The 22,970-nt window shown below is 57.1% G+C and overlaps 1 protein-coding gene across 6 annotated transcripts in view; it reads left to right on the top strand.

Annotated features, from left to right (window-relative positions):
* Positions 1–22,970, top strand: part of BICRA (BRD4 interacting chromatin remodeling complex associated protein) — a 63,931-nt gene that overhangs the window by 31,982 nt on the left and 8,979 nt on the right. For 2 of the 6 annotated variants that reach the window (XM_045573683.1, XM_036416387.2), the window contains exons 2-7: positions 12,792–12,892; positions 14,168–14,213; positions 14,304–14,346; positions 16,687–16,752; positions 18,121–20,121; positions 22,237–22,413. In XM_045573683.1, the coding sequence (XP_045429639.1) occupies positions 14,173–14,213; positions 14,304–14,346; positions 16,687–16,752; positions 18,121–20,121; positions 22,237–22,413 (2,328 nt within the window). In that variant the 5' untranslated portion in view covers positions 12,792–12,892; positions 14,168–14,172. The remainder of the gene's footprint in view (positions 1–12,791; positions 12,893–14,167; positions 14,214–14,303; positions 14,347–16,686; positions 16,753–18,120; positions 20,122–22,236; positions 22,414–22,970) is intronic. The other 4 variants (XM_036416388.2, XM_045573682.1, XM_045573684.1 and 1 more) reach the window with 4 other exon arrangements.

The following is a 22,970-nucleotide window of genomic DNA, read 5'->3' as shown; positions in this document are numbered from 1 at the left end:
TAATTCACATTCTGTGCAACCCACCTGTGTGAAGTGTACGCAGATGTGTCACCATCACTGCCATCGGTCTTAGGACGTTTAATCACCTGTGGCCCTCAGTCATCACCCACCTCACCACCCCCCCATCCATCCCAGCCTGGCAACCACTAAGCTCCTTTCTGTCCCTGTGGGTTTGTCTGTCCGGACACTTCACGTGAACAGCATCACATAACATGTGACTGTGCGTGGCTGGCTTCTTGCACTCAGCATGTTTCCAAGGCCGTGTACCTGTTCTTATGGGGACATGGGTTTTCATTTATCTTGGGTTTTATAGGGTAAAACTATGTTTAACTTTTAAAAAAACATCTCACTCTTTTCATTTTTTGATATTTTTATTGATTGCAGAGGGGAAGGGAGAGGGAGAGAGAGAAACGTCCACAATGAGAGAGCGCCATTGCGTGGCCGCCTCCTGCACGCCCCCTCACTGAGGACCGAGCCCCACACCTGGGCCCGGGCCCTGACCCCGAATGGAGCTGCCACCTCCCGGTTCCCAGGGGGACGATCCCTGAGCCACGCCAGCCGGGCTCCGGGCTCCACTTTTGAGGACCCGCGGGCCGGCTCCCAACACGGTTACACCGTTTTACGTTCCAGCAGCCGTCGCCGAGGGGACCGTTGTTCTTTGTTATTGTTTCTTCCCCTTTTGATCACTTTTGGTTGAGTCACAACACACACAACAGTGCGCTCCCCAGAAGCCCCTCGCCGGGTGTTTCACACACGCAGGACACACCCATCGGGCCGGCTCTGAGGGAAGGAAAGAGGCCAGTCCCTACAGACGCCTGTGCCCTTCCTAACCTCTATCCCAGACATCCCACCCAGGGGGCCGCCACCCGGTTCTGACTCCACAGGCTGGTACCTGGCGTGTGAAATCCTGCAGCACCCGGTTCTGAGGTGCCTGCCCGAGGCGCGTATTGGTGCTTGGTTTTGCTTCCTTTTTCATTGCTGTGTAGTATTCCATCGCGTGGTTTTTCCCTTGCCGGGCTCCTGCGTGCTCCTGTTGGCAGGCACCTGGCTTGTTTCCTGTTCGGGGATGCTGTGAACATTCTAGAACAGCGGCCGCTGTTCCAGAATATGTCCTTCGGTCCGCGGCTATCCCGCTGTTCACAGGGTGGAGGTAATAGAGAGTAGCCCCAGGCTGCGTATGATGCCAGGTAGAAACTGAGGGAGGCGTGCCCCACACACAGAATGTTCTAGAATCCTCGTCCCGCTGCTGGTTTCAGCTCTTTAACGCTTGCTGTGTGGTCTTGAGAAATGTTGGTTTGCACGCCACCCATGAGCTAGAGGTCCGCATTGTCCCTGCAGACGGGGAGGTGGCTGCCTCAGGGTCCTGTGCCCTGTGTCGGGGTATCCTGATGGGTTTAATGGGGCTCACAAAGGGGGTGCCGCCCCCAGGGGCTGTCTGCACCTCTGCCTGGAGTTTGGGTGGCCTTGTTGATGGGGTGGCTCCTGGCGCTGGGGGGGCAGGACCGCCGGTGTAGACCGACTGGGTGCGTTTGCCCCTCGGGTTGGTGCGCAGGGGGGAGGGGGGGTTGAGGGGGCAGGCAGGGAAGGCAGGTTCTGTAGAGTTGGGCCATCTCCTCTTCACCTCCCCCGTTCCTCTTACCGCCCCCTCTCTCCGAACTGCTCTTTCTCACGCGGCGTCTGTTCCGTTCTCCCTTCTCTGAGCAGCTTTCTGTGCCGAGGCCCGATTTCACCCCCACCCCTCGACTTTTCACCTCCTCCTCCCTCCCACCTCCAGGTTCTCTCGGGGTGCCAGTGTCAGGTGCCCCGTCTTGAGCCCAGCCCCCGGTCCTCTGTCAGCCTGTGGGTGTATCCGCTCCATGCCCGTGTTGGGTCTGGGGTCGGGGTTACGCTGTTCAGCCTCAGCTGTGGTCAGAGCAGCAGCCGGCAGCCGTGCGGTCAGCGTTCCCGCCTGCCGGCCCTCCCGGTGGAGGAGACAGGCCGCAGATAAGATAAATCAGGTTTACAGCGTGTCAGATAGACATCGGCCTTTTGAAGGGAAGGAAAAGGGAGCAGGAGGTGGAAGTGCTGGTGGGGGCGGGGAGTCTCCCTGGCCCGGCGACAAAGGAGAGCAGAGATAAAGGCAAAAAAAAAAAAAGGAGGAAGAAACCTAAAACCTCCTGAGGTACCTGGGTCTCTCGGCAGGCCTGCGTTTAGAACACCCAGAGAACACACAAAACATGTCTCGTGTGTAGCCATACGCTGGGCTGTTTGGAGGCAGACACCAGGCCTCTCTGAGCAACACCGGTGTATAGGGCACAGGTTTCTGTCGTAAGGAATCTGGCTCTAAAGGTCGCTCAGAGTGAAGACGGGGTAGCTTTTAATTGCGCTTCAAATTGCTCTTTCTCTCCCTTCCCCCAGAGGGGTGGGAGCGGGCAGGCAGCCAGCGTTTCTTGCCTGTTTTCCTTTCCTGGCTTTGCCATAGACATAGCAGGCTGGCGGCTACCCCCCGGTGCTGGCAGCTCGGTGGGCCTCCGCGGGGAGAGTCTCCTTCGTGGGGATTGGAGAGGGGGTCCTCTCTCCTGGTGGGTGTTGCCCTTATCCGGGTCTCGCGGGTGTCAGCACCTCACTGGATTTGAGGCCCCTTGGGCCCCCTGGCTGGGTTCCTTTGTGTATATATAGATTATGTACCCAATATAGGTGACGGGTGTCTGTCTTATAACTTACATCCTGCATTCAATTATTTATTTTTATTATTTAAAAAAAAATCTTCACCTGAAGCAGTGTTTATTTGTTTTTTATTTTTTGTTGATAATGCTCACCTGAGGATATTTTTTTCCATTGATTCTGAGAGAGAATGGAAGGTGAGAGAGAGAGAGAGAGAGAGAGAGAGAGAGAGAGAGAGAGAGAGAGAAACATCTGTGTGAGAGAGGCATTGATTGGTGGCCTCCCACACGTGCCCTGACTTGGGGCCAGGAACGAACCTGCAATCCAGGTACGTGCCCTTGACTGGCAATAGAACCCATGAGCCTTTGGTGTGCAGGCCAACGCTCTACCACTGAGCCACACTGGCCAGGCTATAACAATGACAACCCAGGCGGTGGCTTAAAATCATAGGAATGTAACCTCTCAGCCCTGGAGGCCAGAAGCCCAACGGTAAGGCCTGGGCGGGCCTGCAGGCGGCCAGCTGTGGCTGCTGAGGAGCTGGGGAAGGGCCCTGGGTGGCCTCCTTGGGCGTCTGGTGGCTCCAGGCATTCCCTGTGTTGTGGCCGCATCAGTCTGATCTCTGCCTGTGTCTTCACACGCCTGTGTCCTTTGTGTCTTCTGTTAAAAGGTCATCAGTCGTTAAATGTTGGGCTCGACAAGATCATTTAGGATGACCTCATCTCCTCTCAATTATACTAATACTAGAGGCCCAGTGCATGAAAATTCATGCACTGGAAGGGGGGGGGGGTCCCCTCAGCCGGGCCTGCCCCCTCTCATAGTCCAGGAGCCCTCAAGGGCAGGAGGTGACCTGTCAATCAGGGGAAGGCGATGCCCCCATCACACCTCTGCTGCTGCCACTGCCGGCAGCGCCAACCTCAGCTGACCCTGGTTACCTGAGCATTGGGTGGCCCTGGGCTGCTGGGCAGCTGATATTCAAGGCTTGCCTGTGCCTCAGGCTGGTCCTGGGCAGCTGGGGGGCCGAGGGGACTGGGGGACTCCAGAGGTAGGCGTGCAGAGCAGCCATGCCATGCCACGTGCCTGCCGCGCTGGCAGGGTGGCAGAGACTGGGTGCCACAGTTCTGTGGCTGTGGGCGCCGCTGTCTCTGAGGGTGTGATAGTCAATTAGCATATTCCCTCCTTATTGGTTGTGGGTGTGATGGTCAATTAGCATATTCCCTTTTTAATAGATAGGATATGGGAAGATTTTTTCCCTCCCTCACGCCCCAAATAAGAAAGGCCACATTCAGATTCTGATGGGTGAACGTATCTTTTTGGGAGGCCATCGTTCAGTGCACCACAGACGCCTTAGAAATAAGCACATCCCCAGTGCCTGGCCTGACCTGCCCCTCTGGCTGAGCTGGGAGGGACGTGAACTGCTTGGGTTAGACCTCATCTCTTTTTATATATATATATAAATATATATATATAAATATATAATATATAATATATAAATATATATGTATATATATATATATATATATATATATATATATATGTATGTATGTAAATAAAATTGATTTTTTTACAGAGAGGAAGGGAGAGAGATAGAGAGCCAGAAACGTCGATGAGAGAGAAACATCGACCTGCTGCCTCTTGAACACCCCCTACCGGGGATGTGCCCGCAACCAATGTACATGCTCTTGATCAGAATCGAACCTGGGACCTTTCAGTCCGCAGACCGACGCTCTACCACTGAGCCAAACCAGTTTCGGCTAGACCTCATCTTTTGATAGGGGAGCTGCAAAGCGAGTGGGATGAGGAAGGAAAGAGTTTTGGCTCCTGTTGCTGTCACCGTGGTGGTCCTTCTTTTCAGATTCCCTCACCATCAGCTCTCCTCCATTTGGCCGGGCCTCTTTGCCCAGTGGGCTCACAGAGTCCCATCCTTGCCCCAGAGAAGGGCCCTTGGGATAGGTTGCAAAGTTACCAGAGGTGTGAGCTCATTTATGTCAGGTTGTATCTGACTGTAAATAAAGGAACACCTAATAGGAACGTAAATGGTCCGGGTGAAGTGTCTCCAGGGAGGCAGCCCGTGAGGAGGTGTTAAGAACCCAGCCCTTTCCTCTCTTCTCAGGGGTCACCCTTTGGAAGGGACCGTGTCGGCCCCGGGTTGGTTGCCTCATGGTTGCAAACTGGCTGCCACAGCTCCGGTCATCACAACTGTGTCCAATGCGGATAGCAAGGAGCAAAAGCCTCTTTCTGAGCAATTCTGTCTGAATACTCTGGAAGGAACATGCTCTAAAGTCTGCCAGAGCCTTCCCCCAGAGCCTCGCTGAGTAGAACCCAACCCTGTGCCCTCTGTCTTTTCCTGAGTGCAGGAAGCCACGCCTCACTGAGCTGCAGGGAAGCCTGGGGACCACTGGTTAAGGGGTAGGCGTTTGATTGTTTTAAAGCTGTTTTGACGACAGCTCACAGTAGGAAATATGTGCCCCTGCAGACACTCATAATTGAAACCATGTCACAAGCTGATCCTTAACATGTGTTGTCTTTTAATCTTTTCTATTCTATCCCATTCCATTTTATATTCTATATCATTTAATTAAAAAAGAAAAAATCTGGCCCTGGCTGGGTAGGTCAATTTGCTAGAGCATCGTGTTGATCCCCAGTCAGCGCACATACAAGAATCAATCAGTGAGTGCATAAATCAATAGCCCTCCTTCCCTCTTTTCTTCTCTCTCCCTAAAAATCAATCAATAGCCCTAATCGGTTTGGCTCAGTGAATAGAACATCGGCCTGAGGACTGAAGGGCCCCAGGTTCAATTCCGGTCAAGGGCATGCATGTACCTTGGTTGCGGGCACATCCCCAGTAGGAGGTGTGCAGGAGGCAGCTGATGGATGTTTCTCTCTCATCGGCGTTTCTAACTCGCAATCCTCTCCCTTCCTTTCTGTAAAAAAAAATTAATAAAATATATTTTAAAAGAATAAAAATCAATCAAATTAAAAAAAAAAAAAATCCTGGCCACAGCCTGCTGATTTGATTTCGCAGCCCTCAGCTGGCCCATTGTTTGCAAAAGACAGACTCAAACCACAGCCTTTTGTTGACACCGTGGACTTGGCCAGGGTCACCCTGAGCAGCATCAGGCTGCTTGGGAGGGAGAGGAGGGGGGTGGGGACACGTGTTTGGAAAAGCAGCAGCCAGCCGAGACTGGTTTGGCTCAATGGATAGAGCATCGGCTTGGGGACTGAAGGGCCCGGGTTCGATTCCGGTCAGGGGCATGTACCTTGGTTGCGGGCATATCCCCAGTGGGGGGTGTGCAAGAGGCAGCTGATCGATGACTCTCTCTCATCGATGTTTCTAACTCTCTATCTCTCTCCCTTCCTCTCTGTACAAAATCAATAAAATATATTAAAAAAAAAAAAAGAAAGAAAAGCAGCAGCCAGACGTGGCCTCTTCTCGTCCCGACATTCCCATCAACCAGCGCTACAGCCCTGTCCACTTGCTTCTCATGACTTGTAAGTGACCCAGGGTTACTCACGTGCGTACCGGGGCGTTGCAGTCCGCCGGCGTCTGGAGCTCACGGAGCCCTGAATTCCTGTCCCGTTAGCGTCCTGGCCCCCGCACAGCTCCCCGTGACAGCGCAGAACTCCCGTGGCACTGCATGTGCCAGAGGAATTCACACGCGCACCTGGAAGGACACGCTATCATTGTTGCGTCACGGCTGTCCTCCGGAACTGCCTGTCGTCTCCAGGCTGGCGTTTCCTGCTTTTTATGCCAGGTGGTGAGGGAGGAGGCTCTTCAGAATCCCAGGGTCTGAGTTCGAATTCCGCCCCTGTGGGGTGGCCCTGGTCCCTCTGAGGCTCTGTTTTCCGAGCTGTGAGATGTGAGTCAGCGTTCTTTTTTTTTTCTTCACATTTTTTTAAATTAAATTATTATCTGTGTACATATTTCAACATTGCCACCCTCCTCCCATACATACCCTCCCTCCTCAGAGTTCTGTGTCCATTGGTTGTACTTATATGCATGTATACACGTCCTTCAGTTGATCTCTTATCTCCCCCAGATCTCCCTCCCCTCCCTGCTGTAATTTGACAGTCTGCTTTACTGTCTCTATATCTATCTCTTGGTTCATCCGTTTATAATGTTCTTTATTATCCATAAATGAGTGAGGTCATGTGGTGTTTCTCTTTCATTGAGTCAGCGTTCTTCCCGCCTCACGGGGGCCGGAGAGGGATCGGTGGGTACAGAGTTAGCCGAGGCCTGAGACGGAGGAAGCAGGGGGCCCCTGGCGGGCTTTCCAGGGTGCAGCAGTCAGCTCTGACGGAGTGATGGGCAGTAACAAGTGAGCCCCAAAGCTCAGTGGCTTACAACAGCAGACTCTCATTCATGCTGTGTGTGTGCCCTTCGTCGGTTGGCTGTGGCTCTGTCCGTGTGCCCACTGCATTCTGGGAGTCCGGCGGGAACCACGTGATGGCTCCCCTGTGAACAGTTCAGAGTTGGCAGCTTTGCACACCGGTTGTGTCCCCGGGAGTCACATTTCCGGAAGCTTTTGAGGACGTGTGTGTCGAGGAGAGGGGCATCCATTGCCATCCCTGGTTGAGACCACTGGCTGTGTCCCCAAGGTCAAGGACTGCACCGGCTTCTGCTCATTACAGCGTCCTCGGCTCTCCCGACGCTGACCCAGAGCGGGCGCTTCATACATGCCCTTGCCACCAGGCTGCCCCTCAAATGAATGAACGAACGAACGAACGGGTTTGTTTTACTTCTGCAGATTCATTTCATAAATATTTATTGAGCCGAAACCGGTGTGGCTCAGTGGATAAAGCATCGGCCTGAGGACTGAAGGGTCCCAGGTTCGATTCCGGTCAAGGGCATGTGCCTTGGTTGCAGGCACATCCCCGGTAGGGAGTGTGCAGGAGACAGCTAATGGATGTTTCTCTCTCTCATTGATGTTTCTAACTCTTTATCCCTCTCTCTTCCTCTCTGTAAAAAAAAACAACCAATGAAATATATTTTAAAAAATATTTATTGATCTCCTACTGTGTGCCACCCACTGTGCAGGCCCTGCAGGGCACAAAACAGACAAAAACTCCTGCTCATGGGGGTGGTGTTTGGTTGGGGGAGGCACAATAAATAACCAAACAAGCAGAGAGATGATTTGACAATAAATGATGTTTGTAGTTAAAATTTTTCATTGTGGAAAATTTCAAATGTGTACAAAGCAGAGAGAATAGTAAAACCGGGACAATCTCCCCCAAATCAACCAACTCCACCGATTTTTACTTTTCCGCCAATCTTACCGACCGGACTGTCCAGTGGGGCTTTGCCACGTGGAGGGCTTCTGTATCCAGCGGCGGACGGGAGCCACCGGCTACTCGTGGCTGCTGTTGAGCCCTTGCTCTGTGGCTTCCATGGCTGACAAAGTGTAATTTCATTTACTTTTTATATACAGTAAATATTTTTAAAATATATTTTATTGATTTTTTTTCTTTTTTTTTTACAGAGAGAAAGGAGTGGGATAGAGAGTTAGAAACATTGATGAGAGAGAGCCATTGATCAGCTGCCTCTTGCACACCCGCTACTGGGGATATGCTCGCAACCAAGGTACATGCCCTTGACCGGAATCAAACCCGGGACCTTTCAGTCCGCAGGCCAACGCTCTATCCACTGAGCCAAACCGGTTAGGGCTATAAATATTTTTATTTAAAACTTGGATAGTCCTAATTATTCTTCTTTTCTTTTCTTTTTTTTCATTTTCATCGTTTTATTTTATTTATTTATTTATTTATTTTTAAATATATTTTATTGATTTTGTACAGAGAGGAAGGGAGAGAGATAGTTAGAAACATCGATGAGAGAGAGCCATCGATCAGCTGCCTCTTGCACACCCCCTACTGGGGATATGCCCGCAACCAAGGTACATGCCCTTGACCGGAATCGAACCCAAGACCTTTCAGCCCCCAAGCCGACGCTCTATCCACTGAGCCAAACTGGTCCTGGCTATTCTTTCAATTGTGGTAAAATACATATGACAAAATTTACCATTGTAGCCACTTTAAAATATTTTTTTCTTATTAATTGGATGGAGAGAGAGATAAACATCAATGATGAGAGAGAATTGTTGATTGGCTGCCTCCTGCACGCCCGCAGGAATCGAACCGTGACCACACCGGCTGGGCACTTTAGCCGTTTCTAAGCGTACAGTTCAGGGGCATTAAGTTGTGCAGCCGTCCCCACCGTTCCTCTCCAGAGCTCTTTTTATTTTGTGGAGCTGAAACTCTGCACCCCAATCCAAACCCCCCAATATCACCCGCCCCTGGCAGCCACCATCCTGCTTCCTGTGTGTGTGTGTGTGTGTGTGTGTGTGTGTGTGTGTACCACAAAGTAGAGTCGGTGGCACTTGTCTTTCTGTAGCTTATCGCGATGTACCCCGGGTCAGGGTTCCCTCTCTGAATGGTGTACACACCCCATCTTGCTCATCCGTCCGTTCATCTGTGGGCGGACAGGGGGTGTTCTGCGTCTGGGCCGCCGTGAACAGGGGCGCGCACACGCCTCCTCGGGGCCCTGGTGCCTCTGGATGTGCACCCAGAAGCGGGTTGCTGGGCCACATGGTGGTGCTATTTTTAACTTCCCGAGGAGCCGCCAGCCGGTCCTGCACGGCAGCTGTGCCGCTCGGCGTTCCCACCAGCCGTGCACAGGGTTCCCGTCTCCTCGTTCTCGCCACCACTGGCCATTTTCTGTTTTATTGACAGTAGCCATCGTAATGGGTGTGAGTGGTGTCTGTGGTTTTTTGATTGTTTTAAAAAATATATTTTATTTTTTACAGAGAGGAAGGGAGAGGGGGAGAGAGTTAGAAACATCGATCAGCTGCCTCCTGCACAACCCCTACTGGGGATGTGCCCGCAACCAAGGTACATGCCCTTGACCGGAATCGAACCCGGGACCCTTGAGTCCACAGGCCGACACTCTATCCTCTGAGCCAAACCGGTTAGGGCTGTGCCTGTGGTTTTTAAAATCTACTTTTACTTTCTATTTTTCTTTATTTATTGATTTGAGATAAACATCAGTTTGTTGTTCCATTTATTTACGCATTCATTGGTTGATTCCTGTAAGTGCCCTGACGGGAGTGGGTGGTGGGGAATGGGGGGTGGGGGGGGGTGTTGAACCTGCAACCTTGGCGTATTGGGACGATGCTCTAGCCAACTGAGCTACCTGGCCAGGGCCAGTGTCTGTGGTTTTGATTGCATTTTCCCTGATGAGTGACCTTGGTCATATTTTCATGTGCTTGTAGCATTTGTGTACCTTCTTAGGAGAAGGTCTGTTCAAGTCCTTTGCCCTGATTTCACTTAATTAACTTGAACTTTAATGTATATAGCCTCCTGTGGCTACCGGCTTGTCCAGCATACGTCTACATGCCCCCTGCACAGCCACTGATTCGATTCCTGCCCAGGGCACATGCCCGGGTTGCAGGCTCAATCCCCAGTGCGGGGCATGCAGGAGGCAGCCGATCAGTGAGTCTCTCTCATCACTGATCTTTCTCTCTCTCCCTCCCCCTTCCTTTCTGAAATATATATATATATATATATATATATATATATATATATATATATTTTTTTTTTTTTTTTTTTAATAGCTTGCTATAGTAGGTCAAACATTTAATTAGCTCACTCCGAATGGCTTGGCAGGGCCAGACCAAACTATTTCACGGGCCTTATGCAACCCGAGGGCCGGACATTCCCCACCCCTGGTGTAAAACACTCTTATGGGGGAAACATACTGTTATCCCCATTTTCCAGATGGGGAAACTGAGGACATGGAGGTCCAGAGAGGCGAAGTCAGCTGCCCAAGGTCACCCCGCCCCTGCGTGGGGGAGCAGGGAGTTGAGCCCCCCTAACCGCAGACCCATCACCCCACGCTGGACCTCTTGGCTTCAACCCAATGGGAGACAGATGCCAACCTGGGTGCCCAGTTGACAGGGGGACATCTGAGAGGAGCCCAGGCCTGCTTATCATTACATGTTGTTCTCTTTATTGTGGGACGTTTAAAAAATACACAAAGTATCCCTGGCTGATGTGGCTCAGTGGATAGAGCGTCGGCTTGTGGACTGAGGGGTTCCAGGTTCGATTCCGGTCAAGGGCATGGACCTTGGTTGTGGGCACATCCCCAGTGGGGGGTGTGCAGGAGGCAGTTGATGGATGTTTCTAACTCTCTATCCCTCTCCCTTCCTCTCTGTAAAAAATCAATAAGATATATTTTTTAAAATGTTCTCGAAGTCTGGAACCTCCTGCTACAGTCCGCTGTGGGTTTGGAGAGGCCGCTGGGGTAACAGCCCTCCTGGCTGATCACAAAGTGGGGAGATTTTGGAAACCTGCTCTCTTGAAAAGCCCCTGAGGGCCTGTGAGACCCCAGGCCAGGGGCTGCACCTGGGACTCTGGCCTTGTGATGGCTGCTTTCTAGGCCTTTCTGGGTGAGGAGGAGGGAAGTGGGCTCACCTTCCTTCCTCTTCTGCCTGCCTCTCTGTCTTATCGCATCTATCTCACTATCGGCATTCCTAAAGCGATAACAAAAGCCTGCGGGAGCAGTCACCTGCCCCTCTTATCTTGACATTGTTGCCATATTTGCGTCAGATCTTAAAACAGAATCGTGCAAAGAGCATCTTCTGTGTTTTAGCGGCTGAGTGGGGTTGAGAAGGGGACTCCGCTCCTGGGCATTTTGATAGCCGTCCTGAGCCTCAGTCTCTCGTCTGTGGAATGGGGCTAACAAAGCCCCGCCCATAGGGATTGAGAGGAGGGAAAACGGGTTAATGCACAGAGTGGTTTGCCTAAAACGCGTGCCAGCACACAGTGGGCCCGCATCAGTGACTCGGAGTCCCTGGCAGTGGAACCTCCTGAATCACAGATTCTGCGTTTGTGAGTTGGCCTGCTCGCTCCCATGGGTAACCCCAGCTTTTCCATGCGCTTGCAGACGTGTGCGGAGCCGTGAGAAACGCAAACCACGCGTGTGTCCAGCGGAGGGCCCAGGCCCTGCCTAGTGTTCCTAAGACCAGGGAGGCGGGTGCGCCTGCAGGAAGGACTGTGTCATCGAGGCTGCGTACTCAGTGTAAACAACCCACGGTTTATAGGAGATCAGGCTTCCTGCGGAGTCACAGCGGCCCCACGGATTGGTGGGTGAGAGAGTGGGGGGGCTTGTAGGAACTTAGCCCCTGTGTTTCCTGGGCGTGGGATTTGGCACGCGCTGTTCAGCGTTCCCGGAAGCGTGGGGACAGAAGTCCCGCAGACGCCAGGATCGGCTGGGTGTTGTGGCTGATGTGGCGGTAAATGCCGTTGTGCAGAGTTATACACTGCTAGAGGCCCGTGCACGAAATTCCTGCAAGAGCAGGCCTTCCTGCCCAGCGGTGTGGCTTAGAGGTCACCAGTTTGATTCCGGCCAGGGCACAGGCCCGGGTTGCAGACTTGATCCCCAGTAGGGGGCGTGCAGGAGGCAGCCGATCAATGATTCTCTCTCATCATGGATGTTTCTCTCCCTCTCTCCCTCTCCCTTTCTCTCTGAAATCAATAAAAAGATATATATTTAGCCGAAACCAGTTTGGCCCAGTGGATAGAGCATCGGTCTGTGGTCAGGAAGGTCCTGGGTTCGATTCCGGTCAAGGGCGTGTGCATTGGTTGTGGGCGCATCTCTGGTAGGGAGTGTGCAGGAGGCAGCAGGTCGATGTTTCTCTCTCATCGATGTTTCTGGCTCTCTATCCCTCTCCCTTCCTCTCTGTAAAAAAACCAATTATATATATATAGTAGATCTTCCTCCCCCTGGCTGCCGGCACTGGCTTCCCACTGGCACCCAGGACCCAGGCTTCCCAGAAGCCCCAGCTTCCTCTGGAAGGTTGACCGAAAGGGCGTCCGGTCTCATTAGCATATCACACTTCTGTTATTGTAGATTATGTGCCAGGTGTGTCTACCCTGTCCTGAGCATATGTACATGCGGCCCAGTGTGTGTGTGGATGTGATCATGCATAGTGCTGGTTTGTGTGGTTATAAAGTGGATTTGACCTCTCCTCTAACCTCATATCTTCAACCGTTCCACTCCCTCTCCTGTCCCCATCCTGTTACTCCCCGCCCAGCTACATCTCCCTCCTTCCGCTGACTTCTCACTCAGCCTCTCTCTCCTTCTCTCTCCACAGCTGGCTCCCGAAGGGACACTCCCCAAGTCCCCTGCCGGGGGCCCCGCGTAGACCTGGAGTGGACGCCCTCTCCTTCCCTTCATGATTCGTTGGTAGCACAGGTAACCAGCGGGGAGGGGGGCCCCATGCACCCCTAGCTCACCTCCTGGCCCCCCGAGGCCCCTGGGCTGGGCCTGCAGCCCCTCGTCTCCAGCCGGGCCCCCAGGCCATGTGGGCATCCTGCACCCCCCCACCTCCACCCAGCTCCGGGGAGCTCTCCCTCCCCACTTTCTCCAGCTTCTCAGCAGACTTGCCTTGTCCCCCTCCTGTGGCCGGTAGCGAAGGGCAGGGGCTGGTAGGCCACAGACCTGGCGGCACAGGGGCGGGGGAGGGACAGACAGACAGGCCTGGGACACGGAGTCAGAGAGAAGCCACTCAATGCAGCAAAGCCGAGGACGGGCCTTCCTGGGCGGTCCCAGGGCTGGGAGGGAGAGTGATTGGCACCTGGGCTCAGGGAGCTGAGTGGGCCTGGGAGGCTCAGTGAGGGCTGTTCAGAGCATGCTCTGAGGGTGAGGGGTGGGGCCAGCTGAGCGAGCGTGTGAGATTAGCTGTGTGGGTCCAGGACGGTCTGAGAAGAGAGGGCCCTGGGCTGAACTTGGGAGAGTGGGGGGACTGGGTGTGGCTTCCCTGTCCTCCGAGCATCCCTGGGGGAAAGGGTGGGCAGGGGAGGCTGGGTCCTTTGTGCTGGACGGAGGGAATGATGGGTCTTCGAGGGGCAGTTTGGCCAGGTGGACAGGTGGACGCTTGGAGGAGGGAGGGTGTTAGGGGTGGAAGGGCGGATGCAGAGAACTGCTGGTCCCTGACCTGTAGGACGGGACTGACATCCCTCCCTGTCCCGGGCGTTGGACAAGCTAACGTTTGGGCAGCACGTGGGACAGGGCCTGGAGCAGTGCGAGCGCTCAGCACATGTTAGCTGCCTGCACCCTCATCCTCATCCTCATGATGCTGCCAGCTCAACCTCCATGTACTCACCTGCAGAGTGGGAGTGACAGGACCGACCTCCCCCCCCTCGCTCCTCCGAGGGATACTGGGAGGATGAGCTAAGAGAGTGTGAAGTGCTTAGCACCAGGCTGTGCAGGTCAGGCTCTCAGGCTCACTTAGTCTTGTGTGATATCATCGTCGTTATCAGATTCTGGGACCCAGAGGGAGACGGGAGGAAGAAAAGCGGTTCTGCGGGGAGGGCGCCCCCACCCCTCCCGTGCCCATGGGAGCAGAACCCTGACCCCCTGCCCCACCCAGGGGCCTGACCCCGGAACGGTCCTTGACGGGAGCCCTGGCATGCTCTGAAGTCTAACCTCTCTCCCTTGCCTTCTTTCCGCCCTGCCCGCCCCACCCAGTGGCGATGGATGATGAGGATGGGAGATGCTTACTAGACGTGATATGGTGAGTAACTGGCTCCCCCCACCCTTCTTCCCCCTCCCCTCCACCGCCCGCCCCTGGCCTCCTCAGTGCCTCTTCCCTTCTCTCTTTCAGTGACCCTCAGGCCCTCAATGACTTCTTACATGGATCCGAGAAGGTGAGTATCTGTGGGGCAGGAGGTGTCCGGGGCAGGAGCTGTGGAATGGGGAGCTGACATGTTCCCTGAGGCAGGAGACACCTACCCCTTGACCTCCGGGAGCCGGGCAGGGTGGCTGCCGAGGAGAGCAAAGGAGGTGGCAAATCCTTGACATCACGCCGCCCACATTTCCTTGGTCAACCGAGTAGCCAGGAACCAGTAAAAGGGACCGTGGAAAGTGCCTACAGAACAGGACGAGGGAGAGTAGTGTCACTTGCACAACAGAAGAGGTTTGAAAGAAGCCGAAACTGGTTTGGCTCAGTGGATAGAGCGTCAGCCTGCAGACTGAAAGGTCCCAGGTTCGACTCCGGTCAAGGGCATGTACCTTGGTTGCAAGCACATCCCCAGTAGGGGGTGTGCAGGAGACAGCTGGTCAATGTTACTCTCTCATTGACATTTCTAGCTCTCTATCCCTCTCCTGTCCTCTCTGTGGAAAATCAATAAAATATATTTTTTAAAAAAGAAGAAGAAGAAGAGGTTTGAAAGGAAATGAGTGGGGGTGGGGGCTTCTTTACCAGTGTGGTCAGGGCGGGTCCCTCTAAGGAGGTGATGTGGAAGGTGAACTTGAAAGGTCAGAGGGCAGTGCCAGGGTGCTCCGGGCAGGCCAAGAGCAGGCACAAAGGTGGGGAAAGGTGGCATGGTTGCGGAACAGAGAGAAGGTTGGCAGGCTGGACTGGAGGGGAGACTGGTAGGTAGGAGGTGAGATGAGGTGAGAAAAGTCACCTGGGCGTGCAGGGCCCTGAAGACCTGGGTCCAGGAGTTGAGTTTTTTTGTTTTGTTTTGTTTTTAATATATTTTGTTGACCTTCTACAGAGAGGAAGGGAGAGGGATAGAGAATTAGAAACATTGATGAGAGAGAAACATCCATTAGTTGCCTCCTGCACACCTCCCACTGGGGATGTGCCCGCAACCAAGGTACATGCCCTTGACCGGAATCGAACCTGAGACCCTTGAATCCATAGGCTGATGCTCTATCCACTGAGCCAAACCCGTCAGGGCAAGGAGTTGAGGTTTTATTTTGAATGTGTCAGGCAGCTCTGGCGTGTTATCCAGCAGGAGGAAGCCATACTCGATCACCCCGGAGAGTGGGACAGAGCAGGGGAGCGTGGAAGTCTGTTGATCCACGCGGAGTTGTATCAGTCACCGAGGGCTGCGTAACAAGTTGTCCCTACGCTCGGTGACGTAAGCCAGCACCTTAGAGCTCTCACAGTTCGTGAGGGTCAGGCATCGGGGAGCGGCTTAGCTGGGGGTCTGGCTCAGGGTCTCTCTGGGGTTGCAAAACAGGTGTCGGCCGGGGCTGCTGTCATCTGAGGGCTTGTCTGGGGCCGGAAGATGTGCTTCCACAACTTATTGGCTTTAGCTGGAGCCACAGCTCCTCACCTCTCAGACATCTCCTTGGGGCTGCTACTTAAGCGTCCTCACGACTCGGCAGCGTGAGTGACCCAAGGGCCGAAGCTCAGTGCCTTTTATGACCCTGTCTCCAGTCACACGCTGTCACTTCTGTCAGATTGTATTCGCCAGAAGCAAGTCCCCGAGCCAGCCCACAGCCGTAGGGAGGGAACGGAGAAGTATCGGAGGGTGGAGTGGAGGCGAGTGCAATGGGATGACGCGGGCCTGGTCCCCGGAGCAGGGGTGAGGAGGGGCCAGGCGCCGTGGGGTCTGGGTGGGAGGCAACTCCTACACTCGATGTCAAGGAAGTGAGGTGTCCGGAATGCCGCCTGGATTTTGGCCTGAGCGACTGAGCAGCTGTGACATGGGTTTCTGTGATTGGGGGGTTGGTGCGGGTTCTAGGAACCCGGGGAGGGCTGTTGGGAACAGTCCGTGGCTCCAGAGAGACATCCGCTGGCAAGACTGGCGAGGCCACCCCTGCCATTGCCGGCCACTGGGCGCGTGAGGCCCCGGGCTCTGTCCTAGGTCCTGAAGGCGCTCCGGGGAAGCCAGCCCATCCCTGCTGCCTCCCAGGGACAGTGCCGTGTAGAACGGGGCCGGCTGAGGGACCTGCCGGCTACTTGGAGGAACTTAGTGTGGAGGGACCTAGAGCTGATGGGAGGAGGTGGCGTACAGGACCAGCCCTGAAGGATGAGTTACCCTGGGGAAGGCAGGGCACGGCCTGGGCAAAGGCGGAGGCAGGATTCTCCTCGCGGCAGCCATGGTGTCAGGAGAGCCTTGGAAGCCAGGCTGAGGGACTCAGTATTGGGGTCGTCTTGCCCCCCACCTCGTCTTTGTCTTTTTGTTCTTGAGCACGGCTGGTTTGCTGTCCAGCTGACCTCTGACCTTGGGTGGGGGCGGGTCTTGTTACAGCTCGATGGTGACGACCTCCTGGATAATCCTGGGGAGGCCCAAAGTGCCTTCTATGAAGGTCCTGGGGTAAGTGGCCCCCCAGATGGGGGAAGGCTGCAGGCTCCCAGGCATCCCCAAGCCATCCACAGCATCAGCCGGCGGGCGGGAGGCCCCGAAGGCAGGAGGGAAGGGTCACATGACACTCATCCCCATGATGCATTGTGCTGGGCGGCGGGTGGGAGGCAGTCAGAGAGCGGGGTTGGGAGGTGGGACCTCAGCAGCGGGAGCACCCTGGCTGGGCCCTGCCTTCGGCGGAGACCGCAGGGGTCAGGATGCAGAGCTGTTCTGGGAGCTGAGGCAGAGGCTGGCTCTGGGCTTCCCCAGGGAATACTTCTCTGGGAGCAGGTCCTGGAGGCCTGTCCCTGCTCAGCTGTTTGGGGGTGACCAGGTAGGGGAAAGGGACCACTGACACGGACCTCAGTCTCATCTGAAAAGTGAATGTGGGTGATGGACAAGGCTCAGAGTGGGCACCGCAGTGGTCATTCATTGAGCACCTGCTGTATGCCTGGCTGTGCTGGACCCATTGCTGAATGTCCTTATCTTCCTCTTCTTCCTCTCCTGCTGCTTCTGCCTCCCTGCTCCTCTCCCCTCCGCCCCTTTTCCTCCTCCCTCTTCATCATCGTAACTGTCGTTCACTGAACACGTATTCTATGCCAGACCCTTACGGTAATTTTCATTTAGTTTTCACAGCTATAATAATATATTCTCTGAATAAGCTCTCTTTCGCAATACAAATGATTGCACCCAGAAGCCAACAAATAAACATCATTTCGTGTTATTGCCTTTATAGACCTGGAATCATGAGCCTATGCTTCTTATTCCGTGATCATTGTTCCCATCACTGCTCTCGTGGTTTAATGCCCACACGGTCTCCGGTTGGGCCCCGAGCACCTCCCGTGCTTGACGTCAGTGAATGTCACGACCACCTGGGAAGCCCTCTGGTCACATGGCCACTCACCCCAGGACCTTCATGTCTGGATTCCATGCCATGAGCGCAATTATTGCCTGTGGAGTGATGGTTCAAATACTCATACACATATTTATACCCACATGTTGTGGATTGTGCATGGAAAGTATTTAAGAAATGTCAGAGCCAGCCAGTGTGGCTCAGTTTTGGAGTTGCAGGTGAGAATCAAGGGCCTCGTAGGACGGTTTAGCAAACGGTGTTTGGTCTACCGATATGTGCAGTGGGGACAGAGGCAGGTGAAGCAGGTGAAGCAGGCTCCCAGCTACGCCCTGGGGAGCAGGGCGCCAACCCGGGTGCAGCCTGTTCCAGAGGAATGTTCTCTGCAGCTGTGCCCGCACCCCCTCCCCGGCACCCAGTGTCTGTCTCAGCCGCGCCCTGAGCCGGCCCTTGGCTCATCGCAGGCCTTTCCCATCCTCTCTGGCCTCCAGCTCCACGTGCAGGAAGCTTCTGGCAACCACTTGAACCCGGAGCCCAGCCAGCCAGCCCCCAGCGTGGACCTAGACTTCCTGGAGGATGACATCCTGGGCTCGCCCTCCGCAGGGGGCGGCGGTGGCGGAGGCGGCGGCAGCAGCAGCAGCAGCGGTGGCGGGGGCAGCGCCGACCAGCCCTGCGACATCCTGCAGCAGAGCCTCCAGGAGGCCAACATCACCGAGCAGACCCTCGAGGCCGAGGCTGAGCTGGACCTGGGCCCCTTCCAGCTGCCCACGCTGCAGCCCGCGGACGGCGGGGCCGGCCAGGCGGGTGCTGCAGGGGCCGCAGCCGTGGCCTCGGGGCCCCAGGCCCTCTTCCCGGGGGGCACCGACCTGCTGGGACTGCAGGCCCCGCCCACCGTGCTGGCCCACCAGGCCCTGGTGCCGCCCCAGGACGTGGTCAACAAGGCCCTGAGCGTCCAGCCCTTCCTGCAGCCGGTGGGCCTGGGCAACGTGACCCTGCAGCCGATCCCGGGCCTCCAGGGCCTGCCCAACGGCAGCCCCGGGGGCGCCGCGGCCGCCACCCTCGGCCTGGCCCCCATCCAGGTGGTGGGCCAGCCCGTCATGGCGCTCAACCCGGGCTCCACCTCCCAGCTCCTGGCCAAGCAGGTGCCCGTCAGCGGCTACCTGGCCTCGGCGGCCGGGCCCTCGGAACCGGTGACCTTGGCGTCGGCGGGCGTCTCGCCGCAGGGCGCCGGCCTGGTCCTCCAGAAGAGCCTCCCGGCCGCTGTGGCCACCACGCTCAGCGGGAACTCGGTGTTCGGCGGCGCAGGGGCCGCCACCGGGGCCGCCACCGCGGCCCCCTCCGGGCAGCCGCTGGCCGTGGCCCCCGGCCTGGGCACCTCGCCGCTGGTGCCCGCGCCCAACGTGATCCTGCACCGCACGCCCACGCCCATCCAGCCCAAGCCGGCCGGCGTGCTGCCCCCCAAGCTCTACCAGCTGACACCCAAGCCTTTCGCGCCCGCGGGCGCCACCCTCACCATCCAGGGCGAGGCGGGGGGCCTCCCGCAGCAGCCCAAGGCCCCCCAGAACCTGACTTTCATGGCGGCCGGCAAGGCCGGCCAGAACGTGGTGCTCTCCGGCTTCCCGGCCCCCGCCCTGCAGGCGGCGAACGTCTTCAAGCCGCCGCCCGCCTCCACCCCGGGGGCCGCCCCGCCGCCGCCCCCCGGCGCCCTCAGCAAGCCCATGAGCGTGCACCTGCTGAACCAGGGCAGCAGCATCGTCATCCCCGCCCAGCACGTGCTGCCCGGCCAGAACCAGTTCCTGCTGCCCGGCGCCTCGGCCGTGCAGCTGCCCCAGCCGCTCTCGGCCCTGCCGGCCAACGTGGGGGGGCAGATCCTGGCGGCCGCGGCCCCGCACGCGGGCGGGCAGCTCATCGCCAACCCCATCCTCACCAACCAGAACCTGGCGGGGCCGCTGAGCCTGGGCCCCGTGCTGACCCCCCACTCGGGGGCCCACAGCGCCGCCCACATCCTCTCGGCGCCCATCCAGGTGGGCCAGCCCGCGCTCTTCCAGATGCCCGTGTCGCTGGCCGCGGGCAGCCTGCCCACGCAGAGCCAGCCGGCGCCCGCCGGCCCCGCCGCCGCCACCGTCCTCCAGGGCGTCACGCTGCCGCCCAGCGCCGTGGCCATGCTCAACGCCCCCGACGGCCTGGTGCAGCCCGCCACGCCGGCCCCGGCCGGGGAGGCCGCGCCCGTCCTCGCCGCCGTGCAGGCGGCCCCCCCGGCGCCCCCCGCGGCCAGCACCCCACTGCCTTTGGGCCTCCAGCAGCCGCCGGCGCAGCAGCCGCCGCCCTCCCAGGCCCCCACGCCCCAGCCCGCCAACCCGCCTCAGGCCACCACCCCCCAGCCCAGCCCGGGCCTGGCGTCCAGCCCGGAGAAGATCGTGCTGCCCCCGTCTGCCACTGCCACGGCCACGGCCATCCTCACTCAGGACTCCCTGCAGATGTTCCTGCCCCAGGTACCCGCCGGGGGCTGACGGGGGTGGCTGTGGGCACCCGGGGAGGGCTGGAGGGAGGGGCAGTGAGCGCAGGGCCTCTGCTGTAGAGAGGGGCTGAGGGCAGCGAGGCGGCTGGGAGAGCATCTCAGAGACGGCACCCCTGCCCTGGGAACCGGTGTCCCCAAGAGGCCCCAGGGTGACAGGGACCCTCTGACTGACAGGAAGATGGACTAGGAGAGGAGCTAACAAGTGAAGGACAAGGAGAGGGACTGACTGACATGATGGACAGGGAGAGGGGATGACTGACATGATGGACAGGGAGAGGGGCCGGCTGACATGATGGACAGGGAGAGGGTTCGACTGACATGATGGACAGGGAGAGGGTTCGACTGACATGATGGACAGGGAGAGGGGCCGGCTGACATGATGGACAGGGAGAGGGGCCGATTGACATGATGGACAGGGAGAGGGGCCGACTGACATGATGGACAGGGAGAGGGGCCGACTGACATGATGGACAGGGAGAGGGGCCGACTGACATGATGGACAGGGAGAGGGGCTGACTGACATGATGGACAGGGACAGGGGATGACTGACATGATGGACAGGGAGAGGGGCTGACTGACATGATGGACAGGGAGAGGGGCTGACTGACATGATGGACAGGGAGAGGGGCTGACTGACATGATGGACAGGGAGAGGGGCCGACTGACATGATGGACAGGGAGAGGGGCTGACTGACATGATGGACAGGGAGAGGGGCCGGCTGACATGATGGACAGGGAGAGGGGCCGACTGACATGATGGACAGGGAGAGGGGCCGGCTGACATGATGGACAGGTAGAGGGGCTGACTGACATGATGGACAGGGAGAGGGGCCGACTGACATGATGGACAGGGAGAGGGGATGACTGACATGATGGACAGGGAGAGGGGCCGGCTGACATGATGGACAGGGAGAGGGGCCGGCTGACATGATGGACAGGGAGAGGGTTCGACTGACATGATGGACAGGGAGAGGGTTCGACTGACATGATGGACAGGGAGAGGGGCCGGCTGACATGATGGACAGGGAGAGGGGCCGACTGACATGATGGACAGGAAGAGGGGCCGGCTGACATGATGGACAGGGAGAGGGGCCGGCTGACATGATGGACAGGGAGAGGGGCCGGCTGACATGATGGACAGGGAGAGGGGCCGGCTGACATGATGGACAGGTAGAGGGGCTGACTGACATGATGGACAGGGAGAGGGGGCGGACTGACATGATGGACAGGGAGAGGGGCTGACTGACATGATGGACAGGGACAGGGGATGACTAACAGGTGAAGGGCTGACTGACATGATGGACAGGGAGAGGGGCTGACTGACATGATGGACAGGGAGAGGGGCTGACTGACATGATGGACAGGGACAGGGGCTGACTGACATGATGGACAGGGAGAGGGGCTGGCTGACATGATGGTAGGGAGAGGGGATGACTGACATGATGGACAGGGACAGGGGCTGACTGACATGAAGGACAGGGAGAGGGGCTGACTGACATGATGGACAGGGACAGGGGATGACTAACAGGTGAAGGGCTGACTGACATGATGGACAGGGAGAGGGCTGACTGACATGGACAGGGACAAGGGATGACTGACATGATGGTAGGGAGAGGGGATGACTGATATGATGGACAGGGACAGGGGATGACTAACAGGTGAAGGGCTGACTGACATGATGGACAGGGAGAGGGGCTGACTGACATGATGGACAGGGACAGGGGCTGACTGACATGAAGGACAGGGAGAGGGACAGGCAGACAAGGAGAGCTACTGGTTGACAGAAAGATAGGGTTGGAGAGCGAGTGACTGGCTAACAGACAGGCTGCCCTGCTGGTGTGCTGGGGCGAGATTGCAGGAACACTGGGCAGGATGTGGACAGACGAGGGAGGGAGGGAGGGAGAGGGGGGAGCTAGCAGACAACTGCCCCCAGGGACTCGGTGGAAGGAGCTGCCGGGGCTGCAGCCTCTGGGTGCCTTCGTGCCGGGTCCCCACCACCCCTTCTCTGGGGTGTCAGTGGGGGCGGGGGGGGGGGGCGGCTGCAGGGCCACAGGGCAGCCTGGTGACCCTGTGTGGCTGCCCGTTTCAGGAGAGGAGCCAGCAGCCCCTCTCCGCGGAGGGCCCCCACCTGTCCGTGCCTGCCTCGGTCATAGTCAGCGCCCCAGCTCCTGCCCAAGACCCAGCCCCGAGCACCCCCGTCGCCCAAGGAGCTGGCCTTGGCCCTCAGACCCCCGACAGCCAGGCTTCCCCGGCGCCAGCCCCCCAGGTAGATGCACCCCGGCAGCCGCTGTCCTTGCCCAGACCAGCCTTGCCCGCGCCCTCCTCGCTCCCCACCCCTGGCTGCTCTGCCTGCTGCTGTCTCGCTGGCTCCTTCGCTTCCCAGATGCTCCCTCGGGGCTCCAGGACCCCGAGGCCAAGGCCGCCTGCGGGGCTGCACACGAGGCAGGAGGCGGATGCACACAGCAGGACGTGGCCGGCTTGTTAAAACGCTCCTTCTCCTGTCTGGGTTGATAAACATTCCGATGGCTCCCGTTTCACCAGGCACGGACGGGACCCCTTCCTGAACGTGGCCTCCCCTGGCCCTGCGTTCCCACCCCGGGCAGCAGGACGGCCTTCCTCCCGATTCTGTAAAAATGGGAGCGTGCTCCGCGCACCCATCGGAGCCCTGCTCTTATAGAGCCGTGGTCAGCCAACTGTGGCTCCAGAGCCACATGCGGCTCTTTGGCCCCTTGAGTGTGGCTCTTCCACAAAATGCCACGGCCCTGGCGAGTCTGTGTTGAAGAAGTGGCGTTAGAAGAAGTTTAGGTTTAAAAAAGTGTGGCT

The sequence above is a fragment of the Pipistrellus kuhlii genome, unplaced genomic scaffold, assembly GCF_014108245.1.
Source record: "Pipistrellus kuhlii isolate mPipKuh1 unplaced genomic scaffold, mPipKuh1.p scaffold_m20_p_55, whole genome shotgun sequence".
NCBI lineage: Eukaryota > Metazoa > Chordata > Mammalia > Chiroptera > Vespertilionidae > Pipistrellus > Pipistrellus kuhlii.
This window is presented reverse-complemented; position numbering and strand designations above follow the sequence as displayed.